This window comes from Hyperolius riggenbachi, chromosome 11 (genome assembly GCF_040937935.1).
Source record: "Hyperolius riggenbachi isolate aHypRig1 chromosome 11, aHypRig1.pri, whole genome shotgun sequence".
Taxonomy (NCBI): Eukaryota; Metazoa; Chordata; class Amphibia; order Anura; family Hyperoliidae; genus Hyperolius; species Hyperolius riggenbachi.
The window spans coordinates 90,834,071-90,845,491 of NC_090656.1; the positions used below are offsets into that span (position 1 = coordinate 90,834,071).

General features: G+C 42.4%; 1 protein-coding gene across 3 annotated transcripts in view; it reads left to right on the forward strand.

Moving 5' to 3' along the window:
- Positions 1-11,117, forward strand: part of WT1 (WT1 transcription factor) — a 91,592-nt gene extending 80,475 nt beyond the window's left edge. For 2 of the 3 annotated variants that reach the window (XM_068261053.1, XM_068261051.1), the window contains 4 exons: positions 2,266-2,413; positions 5,326-5,415; positions 6,744-6,836; positions 10,718-11,117. In XM_068261053.1, the coding sequence (XP_068117154.1) occupies positions 2,266-2,413; positions 5,326-5,415; positions 6,744-6,836; positions 10,718-10,839 (453 nt within the window). In that variant the 3' untranslated portion in view covers positions 10,840-11,117. The remainder of the gene's footprint in view (positions 1-2,265; positions 2,414-5,325; positions 5,416-6,743; positions 6,837-10,717) is intronic. The other variant, XM_068261052.1, reaches the window with a different exon arrangement.
- Positions 11,118-11,421: the final 304 nt, after the last annotated feature.

Genomic DNA, 11,421 nt, shown 5'->3' on the forward strand with positions numbered 1-11,421 from the left:
ATTAGTTTACTGTTTAATTATTATTATGATTCATTTACATAGAATGAACCTGTCACCAAGCACTTCATACTACTATGCTTTGTATGTGACATGGAGGTCATCTGCTACAATGTAACACTGGTGGTGACATTCTGGGTTTTGCGGGATCAGCTGTTTGTTTGTTCACTGGGCCGCGATACAATACTTCAGATCATTTTGTTCTGTAGAGGACAGATTGATGACAGCAGTGACTGTGCTCTGCAACAATTGGCCTCTTTGTTCCTCAGTTTCTCTGATATAAACTTATCTTCATGAATTGTGACAGAACAGTATGTAATCTCCCCAAGTCCAGAGAACTGAACTGTGCTGCCTCAATAATTTCTTTGACACTGTGCATATAGTCTTAGCCTGTTGCCACGATTCAAAACCAAGACAGACAACAAAACAGCCAGCAAATCAATTGACTTTACCTGAGAAAGACTACAGTAAATAACTGCAGTGGAAACTCTAGTTAGTTTGATGGAGTGTAGTGTAAAACCTTGCTTTCCTATTGCTGTCTGTGTCCCACTCAGGGCCGACCCTCATGGCTGGATTTCAGGCAAGGCCACAAATGCCATGACCTAGGGCACCAGTAAAGCAAGGGGCGAGCTGTGGGCAGTAGAGTGGCAGTAGCAGTTAGCCTGCCGAACATTTGTCCTGCTGCACAGAGTTTTCACATAGCGGTGGGCAGCTACCAACAGCCGTATCTGGCACTCGGGATGAAGGGGTAGCTAACTGGCACTTGATGTAATCTTCGAGCTGCCTCTCACACAGCGAATGTGCCGCTCACCCAGGAGCTTACAGTCTAGTCCCTGTCATTATATCACTAATTGTCCTCAGAGGAGCTTATAATGTAATCCCTGCCATCATTTCACTAACTGTCCTCAGAGTAACTTGTAATGTAATCCCTGCCATCACTTCACTAACTGTCCCCAGAGAAGCCTACAATCGAATCCCTGCCGTTTTGGGGGGAGTTTAGGATCAGGGGTGCTCGGATACCCCCTTTTAAAATCCGAATTGATCCAGATCCGGATCCCCAGATATCCGGATCCGAATCGGATATCCAAATCCGAACTTTTTGTTATCCGAGTAAACTCGGATATCGGAACCCAATTTCGGTTCGGATTTGGCTATCCGGATAGAAAACCAGAAGTGACCTGAAAATGGCTTAAAATGCTTCCAAAAGTCTATTCAAATGGTCAAAATCCCTTTCGGAGATCTCTCTCTCTCTCGCTCTCTCTCTAGGCCTGACTGCCTTAGAAATGGATTTTTGCAATTGAAGGTGATTTTGGCTTCTGCTCGGATATCTGAACTAGCTATCCGCCTAGATTTCGGATTTCAGATGGGAAATCAGAGTTTGTCGGATAGTGCTATTCGGATTTTAAAAAATATCCGAATTGCTATTCAAAGTTTGGATAGTGGAAAAAGTTCGGATTATCTGGGTAGTTCGGATGTCCGGAATCCGGATGAGCACCACTGTTTAGGATGCTGTTGGTCCGGGGGCAGCTGGTGATAGTGGGCCTTGGACGGTAAAAAGTACAAATCCGGCCCTGCCGACCCTACCATGAAGCCATATGAATATGATATGATTCAGGCATCAAAGTCTAGACCAGGCTTTCTCAACCAGGGTTCCCTGGAACCCCAGGGTTCCTTGAGGACTCTGCAGGGGTTCCTTGGCATTTTACCCCATCGTGGGGGAAGTATACTAGAGCACATTATAATAGGTGGTACTGTAACAAGAAGCACTAAATTGAGGGGTCAGGAGGCAGTATGTAGGGGTTCCTCGAGACCAAACAATTGTTTGCAGGGGTTCCTTGAGATCCAAAAGTTATTTGCATGGTTCCTCCAAGGTAAAAAGGTTGAGAAAGGCTGGTCTAGATGTTGATGCTTGCTTCATAACTATAGCCCCCACAGCCTCCATGATCTAAGGGGAAGGGGGCTCCCTTCCTCTTCTTCACTGCAGCCTATCGCTGTACTGCAGCATCTCACATGTCATGTGGCATACATTAGAAGCCTATGTAGGGACACTTCTGCACACTGACCAGCTGCAGTGAAGAAGAAAGGAAGACCTGGCACTGGAGTAGGTATCTGTGCTCTGTTGTGCACTCTGTTATTGAGAAGGGAGTACTGAGGCGGGTTCCTCTTAGCCCCCCAGGCATTTCTCACTAGAACTGTAAAAAAAGAGTTTGCACCTTCTTGAAGTACGACAGAAACGCATCATGTATGCAGTTTTCTTTTTCTTTCTAGGATGTCAGACGAGTTCCTGGCGTAACACCGGCAATAATCAGATCAACAGAAACCAATGAAAAGCGACCTTTCATGTGTGCCTACCCAGGATGCAACAAGCGCTACTTCAAACTGTCCCATCTGCAGATGCATAGTAGGAAGCACACAGGTAAATAAAAGCGGTAGAGCAGTGCTGTGTTTTAATCTCAGAATATCAGCTAGAATAATAGCTACATTCACACACTCTGCTGTGCAATGGAAGGAGTATCATACACTCCATACACACTCTAACATATCTGACCTCCCTGTACATGACTAGCAAATCAACCTGTGTAATATAAACTGCAAAAGCATATAACAAGAAGGTATAATAAACATAAGCGCTGAACTTAAAAGCAAAGAAAAATAAGTCTGCATTAAGAACAAAATGTTGTGCGTCACATACAAAGTACACAGAACGCAGAGCAGAGACACCAAGAGCCAAATATAGTGTAGTACAGTGAGCTGCAAACTTGGCTCACCAGCTGTTAAGGAACTACATGTTCCACAATGCATTTGCCTTTATGAATCATGACTGTGGCTGTCAGACTGCAATGCATTGTGGGATTTGTAGTTTACAGCTGGAGAACCAAGTTTACAGATCACTGGTGTAGTATGTACTGGTAGTTGAAATAAAGTATGATAGAGCAATAAGCTATACTCACAAAGAAGGGTTACCTCAAAAGCAACTACTGTATAGGCAGGTGGGGAGATTAGACCTGACCCCATTCAGGATTTTGAAGTCGCTCTCCATAAATGAGGAAAAAAGGGAGTAACACCCCTCCACCAGGTTGATATAGTGTAGTATGGATACAGAGGCGCCAAGGATAAAAGCATCTAAAAAGTTTAAACCATGAGGCGGCAAAGGGGGACTTACTTCCTCCAAGCAGACACAAAAATTGCCAATGTGTTTGTCAAATACAAGTGTATTTACACACTCCGGGGGACAATGCAACGCGTTTCGCAGGTTTGATCCCACTTCATCACTTCATCAGGCAATAACAATGGAGCAATAGCCTATGTGGTCAGTAGAAGAGCCAGGCACCTCTGACAGAGGTGCCTGTGCACATGTGTGAATACACCCTCCCAATCTCCCATTGTGATTGGTTGTAAAAGTCCACAGTGCAAAATCGCATTTAAAACCAAGGTGTCTTTGCTCTTCTCATTCATATATTCGAAGCTGCGAGCAGGCATTCTTTTTAAAAGACAGCTGTTAGCTGTTTGGAGCCCTCATGCAGAGCGGAATGATCCACAAGGTTACCTAGGCAACTGGCAACTGCTTGAGGCCCAGTGGGCACCGAGGGGCCCAGCTTTCACATTATCTGAACACTCTCCCACCTAAACTTAACAAAAAGACTCTAGGAGGAAGAAAAGGCTAGTGCCTTGCCTTGGGCCCCAAGTCATCTTAATCTTTTTCTGCTCCCAGCTCTCTCATCCACCTGCCTGGGCATCCTACAATACTGTATAAATGTAACGTTGATTTGCTGTAAGCACTTTTGTGGAATAAAGTATATAGCACCGGTTACTACTCTCCATTTCCTCCAATATTTAACCACAGATGACAGTACACAGCCTTCCCATCCAGAGGAACACACCAGTGCAGTGGCCGCATCCAGGTACTGCACCTGATGTTTTTAGGGTGCCCGCTAGAGACTTCTCCCGTTAATTCTTAGTAAACAATCTGGCCCGCAACTGTGATTCAGATTTTGGCCCCTTATTTGATTGAGTTTGACATCCCTGGTGTAGAGGATGAAGTATAAAAGACTTTTGTACTACAGTGGAGTTCCCATTTAAATATTAGAAATAGAAATTAAGTTGTGATGTTTGTTTAGAGCTCCACCTGCTGGTGAAACTGGGAAGCTTTGTATGTTTATGATAAGCCTTGTTTGCTTCCGTGCAATAAAAATCCAAGACCACTCCATACAATACAACAGAGCCTGGCTCAATAACCAAGTCAGGAGGCTTTCTACTTGTAATGAAAAGTGTTGTACTGTGTTAGCCCTGATGGCTAACACGGTACAACACTCTTCATTACAAGTAGAAAGCTTAGTAAGCAAGAAGTTTTGAATCAAGATGATACCATTTATTGGCTAAGTTAGAAAAAAAAGGAGTAAGCTTTCGGCCATAAAGCCTTCCTCAGATTCCTGTATACGGACAAAACTTAGAACACAGCTTATATACACTTTATATACACTGGACATTGAAAAGGAGATACATTGTTCTGCAATAAATGTCATTGGATGCTTGATTGCAACATCAAGAGGGTCCCACAGGAATGCTAAGTAATTCAAATCACACAACGAAAGACTAATACGAGAGACAAAGTTTATAAATTGGTTCAAAACTGTAGATGAATAAGGATTACAATTTCTTGTGCAGATATGATGGGTTTTAAATCCTGCTATCCTTGAATTTTATTTTTTTTATACCTTGTTCCATAATTCCTTTTTAATTCTTGTGCTTGTAAGAAGGGTTGTAAATTCTACAATTTTCTTTAGCCTATAACAAACATTGTATGTAGCCTGACCAAGTTAGGTTTAAATGAGTTACATTGAGTTTGTGGAATGTGATGTTCAAGCAGACTAGTGGTCTTATCTTTTTTGTCATAAATAAGCTAGCACCCATGTGGGACCCTCTTGATGTTGTAATTAGGCATCCAATGAAATTTATTGCAGAATGATGTATCTCCTTTTCAACGTGCAGTGTAAGTTTTGCCAGCATACAGGAATCAGCCTGACGAAGGCTTCATAGCCGAAAGCTTACCGCTTTTCTTCTAAGTTAGCCAATAAATGGTATCATCCTGATTCAAAACTTCTTGCTTTTACATGTAATGATGCAGACTTCTTTACTGCGGAGTTAAGCAGCACTTTCTTTATCTTGCAAAACTAGTTTAATAGGTGGAAATGCAGGTGACGCACCAAAAAAAAAAAACGAAAAAAAAAAACATTCTTTTGCCAAAATTCATGTTTCTATTTTTTAAATCTACAGAAATTCATAAATAAAACATTCTACAAACTAATTTTATGTATCTTTTCTACAAAGGAGAGAAACCATATCAATGTGATTTTAAAGATTGCGAAAGGCGGTTTTCTCGCTCAGATCAACTTAAAAGACATCAAAGACGGCACACAGGTTTGTAGCTGCTTTCTCTTCTCTGCTATTCCATAAGTCGTGGTTAACATTTGCCAGAGTGTTAGAATATCCATATCCATAGAGTGTATATATATTCATAGGCTGCACAGCTCCACAGATTCATTCCAGTGTCCACTGCACTCTTTGTCTTGCTAAAATATCCAACTGGTTTCATCTTCAGCATTCTGGTATATGGCAGCAGATTCTTATAAAGAACATCCTGGTACATCTCTCCATTGACTCTTCCTTCAACTATATAACGTCGGGTAGTAACATATTCTAAAAAACAGCCCTATACTATGATTTTCCTACCTCCAAGCTTAACTGTTGGCATAGTGTTTTAGGGGTGATATGCAGCAGTGATAAGCACAAATTTCGCATAATCACAATTTTGCATTGTTGTTATTTGCAATAACAATGCATAATCAATTTTGGGAGAAAAATCATCATTAATTTTGTATGTAAACGTAATTAGGAACCGCAATTTTGCAATTTTGCGTAATTTTCACGTTATTTTGTGCTAAATTTAGCAATGAATAGCAAAGCCCCCATACATGCTGCTGTCACCAAATTTTCTATATATTTTAAAGGTAAGAGTGGAAATAAGTCATTTTTTTTTTTTATAAAAAAAGACCTTTCAGTTTTTGAGATAATCAATTTTGAAAATGCAAAGGAAAAAGGATTTATAAAGTCTGTGATGGTCTTGAGAGAACTCTTTTCTTTTACCCATCATGAGATTCTTCTTGTGTGATACCTTTAAATAAGTGGTATAGCAAAAGCAGTTGCAGAGGTCTCGACCGCACCAGAGCCCTTGGGGCAAAGGGTCCCGTAGGGCCCTCCCTCAACTGCAGTATTATCTCTTTATTGGTCCTGTGCTTGTAATGATCACTTCTATTAATGCTTTGAATGATAATAATCATTAACAAGCTGTTCCCCATCCCCTTTTTGCACTGACACTGTGTTGTCCATGGCAGATTTTGGTGCGCCGTATCAATTGTTATGTATAGAGTGCTTGGGGGGGCATGTAAAACTTGCACCGCAGCCTATAGCTCCTTAGCTACACCACTGCTTTTTATAGTCTATCAATTAGGACTACACCATCTGATATTAATGTGCACTGATGGGGTAGGGTTGGTCTCTAAAGACTGACAAATTTCGGCTGGTTAATTGACTGCTTATGCCTTTTTGCACCTCCTATTCTTAATGTTCTCAATGCTTATTCACTGTGTCACTCTTCTTTACTACACATAATTTATAGACCTGTTTGTTCTGATTTATTTGTTTAGCTTTCTTACGTTGACTTTACATTTACCTTATGTTGTCTACAGGGGTGAAACCCTTCCAGTGTAAAACCTGCCAGAGAAAGTTCTCGCGGTCAGACCACCTGAAGACGCACACCAGGACTCATACAGGTAAAACAAGTGCGTAAACCTTTATTCACATTTATTTTTTATAGTACTGTACTAATGCTAGACTCTGCCATGTTAATGAAAATTGAAGTGTCTGATTCACAAACCTTACCTTTCCTTTTCTGTTTCATGAATCTCTCCTTATCGTCTTAACTCACAATTTATCTCTTCTTATCTGTTTTATCTCATGAATTATCCCTCCTTGTCATTGAGATGAAAAATAAGACTAGTGATGTATGGGCAGATCAACCAAAAGGCAGACCTCTCGGAGAGATCTGATGCTTGCCCATACACCACAGTCTAATTCCTGATACATTTCAGCATGAAACACCAGGGGAACCAGGGTGGTGACATTTATAATTGAGGGCCAGCAAGGCAAGTGGCAGAAGCATCGACCATCGGTTGTTGTGATACTGAATACCATTACCACCATGCACCCAATCATGCATTTTTGACAGAGATCTTTCTAGCATGTCTGATCGATGCATTTGACAGATTTCGGACCGAAATTGGTTGAATCATTGATTAGGCATGCTTGTTGAGACACCAGTTTTCCCAGTATGCAGTATGTATGTAGTGGCTCCCATCCTCGGCGTCCCGTGGGAGCAGGGGCACTCTTGCCTTTAGGCATGCTGGGAGGCTCCGGGCACTGAGAGGCTCTGCATGCATATTCGCGGTAACATGAAAATTTGGAACCAGATTAGAATCTGGTATATAAGGCTTTTTTCTGTTGATCTCTTGTTTTTGACCCTGGCTCGTTTTGACTTCGGTCTGATATGTGTTCCCGTTACCGACCTCACTTGTTCCTTACCTCCGTTTGCATGCCTTCTGCCTCGACCGGTTGCCTGTTGCTGATTACGATTTCCTGTTGCCTGCCTCGATCTATTGCCTGTTGCTGATAATGTTGCCTGCCGCTTGCCCTCAACCAATCTTCTGTTTTACAATTACACAACCAGTCTTCCACAGTGGACTCAATTGTTCTCTTTGCCTCCAGTGGTGCAATTCTGGGGACCGCAACCTGGTGACTACAAATCTGTCCATTGCCCACTAGGGGTAGCATCCCATCATCCCTTGCGGGGTGCTCTAGTGAGGACCTGTAGCCATTTAGACTCCACACCCGGCAGTGTCCACGCCAACCACTGGTGTCAGGGCCAACAGCTTACTTGTCCTCACAACAGTATGTGAGCAGCATGGGACAATAAAATTATTGGTCCTGGTTAAAAGTGTGTGGAATCTTACTACTCTCTATGCACCTTAAGTGAGATAATTCATGAGATACATTTTGTGAATCAATCCTGAAGAAAGTATGTTGTTTATCTATATAATTAGTGGGAGAATCTTTTGCAGTCTGCTAACTTGGAGTTTTACTTCTGATTTCTAGTCCTCTAGTATAAAATGTTATCAAGTCCTCCAGACTCTCAGAAAACTTTTGTTCCTCAGACATGGGATACTGTTCCCACTCTCTGTATCCTCCAATCACTGGGGTTATTCCCATCTGCAGCACCTTCATATAACAGTGGGACAAGGAACCCCATCATTGTCCATCTCTTACTAATGATCCATTCATGCCTGTTAATGTTTCTTTGATTTTGGCCTATTTTAAAGTGGTATGAATCCTAAGTTTCATATATGGTCTAAAGCAGAGCTCCCCAACCCTGTCCTCAAGGCCCACCAACAGTACATGTTTTTCAGAAAACTACAAACATGCACATGTGAGGTAAATAGTGTCGCAGCAGAGCTGATTACCTACTTAAAGAGAATGAAGCGAATCAAATTTGCTATTGTTACCTTGTAATTTGCTTCAGTACTCTCACTAGATGTTAAGTGCCGCATTCACGCCGCAAAACGAGCGCTTTAGATCCCCAAATCCCTGAGGGGCAATCCGGCCGGCGCTTCCTGGAAGGGGCAGAGCTTTCAGCGGCAGCTCTGCCTCTTCTGATGTCAATCTCGGCGGATTGCCACCTCTCCCCGCCCCTCTCACTCTTCCTTCACAGAGAAGGGCGGGGAGAGGCGGAGATCCGCGCGGCGATTGACGGCAGGAGAAGCAGAAGCAGAGCTAAAGCAGAAAGCTCTGCCTCTCAGGGCAGCAGAATCTATGACCAAGTTGGTAGTGGATGTTTGCCCCGGGATTTGGGGGGTCTAAAGCGCTCGTTTTGTGGCGGGGATGCAGTGTTTTACAGCGTTTTACATCTAGTGAGTCTACTGAAGCAAACTAACGGGTAAAAGCAATTTTTGTTCGCTTCAGAGTCTCTTTAAGGACCACAGTGATTGAAATCTACGCCCTGTTTTGGTGGTTACCTGGCTGGCAGGCGTAGATTTCATTCAGCCGCCGCTGCTCGCATCCACCATTTTTGTTGCTCCCGCCGATCTCGCCGCTGAATACCCGCAGTGTCCTGTAGCAGCTCACTTGCTCTGCCTGTCTCTATGACGACAGAGCCCTGTGAGTGGGTCAGGAGCCGATTTCATTGGCTCCTGGCCCTGTCTTTCAATGTAAGCAACTCCCATTGGCTTACATTGAAAGCGGCACCTGACCGGCTCACAGGAACTCTGCAGTCATAGAGACGGCAGAGTGGGTGGCCACAGTTCCCGATGTGCGGCACTGACGGCAATTGCGGTGGGTATGTGCGGTGATTCGATTTAAAATAAAATCCACGCATTTTATTTGCCCATTTGTCCTGGTTATTGCAACATTTAAAATATTTCCCTAGTATAATGTATGGCGCCAATATTTTATTTGGAAATAAAGGTGCATTTTTCAGTTTTGCATCCTTCCCCAATTACAAGCCCATCAATTAAAAAAATAAGAGTAATACACCCTCTTGACATACATATTTAAAAAGTTCTATTTACGTATTTTTTAATTGTCTTTTTTTAATGCAAAAAAATTATTTGGGTACTATGGGAGAGTGTGGGAGGGAAGGAGTTAATTTTATATGTAAGTGTGGGTCTTTTTTATTAAAATAAATGTATTGTGGTTTAAGTTTAATATTTGGCCACATGATGTCCTTGCGCATTATTTCCTATTAGCGTACTATAAGTAAGTGAACAGGAAGTAATGCATGGACATGTTGCTTCCTTAGTTACAAATGAATGCAGCGTCTCATTAATCCCGGCGACTTAAACTAAGTTCCCATTCATTCACCTCCCCCCTAATGGGCAGTGGCGAATACCCGCACAGGAGCAAGCGGCAGCTGCCCGCAGCAGAAGATGAGGATCTACGTCCCAGGGACTTCAGATGAAGTTTCCCAGGGTGTAGAGTTAAAATACACTATAATACATAGTCCTCTATTCCCCTATATCAGTGCTATTAAGGAGCCCAAGTTTTAAACAACAGGTGACGTCTGTAGATGAAAATGTAACTCTTCTGCAGAGCATTACAAACTCAGCAAAAATGTAAAAATCCCAGCTCAACTCACATGAATTCCTAGAAACCAGCTACTAGAATCAAGTTGGCTGGCCCACACCCCTTCATGCATCCATCCCAATTAGAGGGATGATGAAGGGCAGCTTGGACACACAGCCCTCCTAAAGGCCAGTGCACCTCTCCCTAGTGGTGGCACAAGACAGCCACATGACCTTACTCCTTCTCAATCATTTAGTTGACTTTTTTTTTGTAATGAACAAACATATACACAAACAACACACAAACACATATATGTATATACATATAAAGCGCAGAAAAAGCTCCAAAAGCTCAATTTTTTTAAGAAAAGCTAGTCCTTGCGAAACACTCCACAAATGCATAACACCCCTAAGAATAAATTTAAATGAGTTAATCTCCAGAGGCTTGTTCCTATTAGGATGACATAGTCATGAGCCAGTGTATCTGTTATGAATAAACATGTTGACAGTAAGCGTTCTTTCATGATAACTGGACATTTCCATGTGAACAGGTGAAAAGCCGTTTAGTTGCAGATGGCCCAGCTGTCAGAAGAAATTTGCCAGATCAGACGAACTAGTCCGTCATCACAACATGCATCAGAGGAACATGACCAAGCAACAACTGCCTTTTTAGGTGGCTATGCCAGAGTTTCCTGTGGACTTATTCATCTCCTATGTTATAAATAAAGCTTCCAACTGTCTGATGGACTCCTCGCATGTTAAAGGAGAGATAGGACTCTGTTCAGTCGCTGTAAAGGAGGACAAGATAGGTGGCCGAGACAATTGCATTTATCAGTGGAACAGATTTTCTACTGAATTGTTGTGTTTGGCCTCATTATCTCTGTGCTGTTTATTACTTATTTAACCTGTGAGAATGTTGTGCTGTATGTGGCATGAACCAAAAGTGTATGTCTTATTCAATATGTTACATTGCAGTCCCTACTTTCCTAGCAAAAGAATCAAAGCACTGAGGAAAAGAATCAAACCACTGCATTAAAGTATGGGGAAAATAACACTGTGGCACTCCCTCCTGCAGGTGCCACCCTTGACATCTGCCTGGTTTGACAGTGCCTAAAAAAACCCTGACTATATCCTACTGTTGCTGTCGAGCTGCTTTAGGTAACAGTTGATTAGTACCATTCACCAGCAAGCTCTGAGACTTCCCTGAAGTTTTCTTGAGCCGCAGTATGGGAACAAGAATGTGGAGAACCTCCTT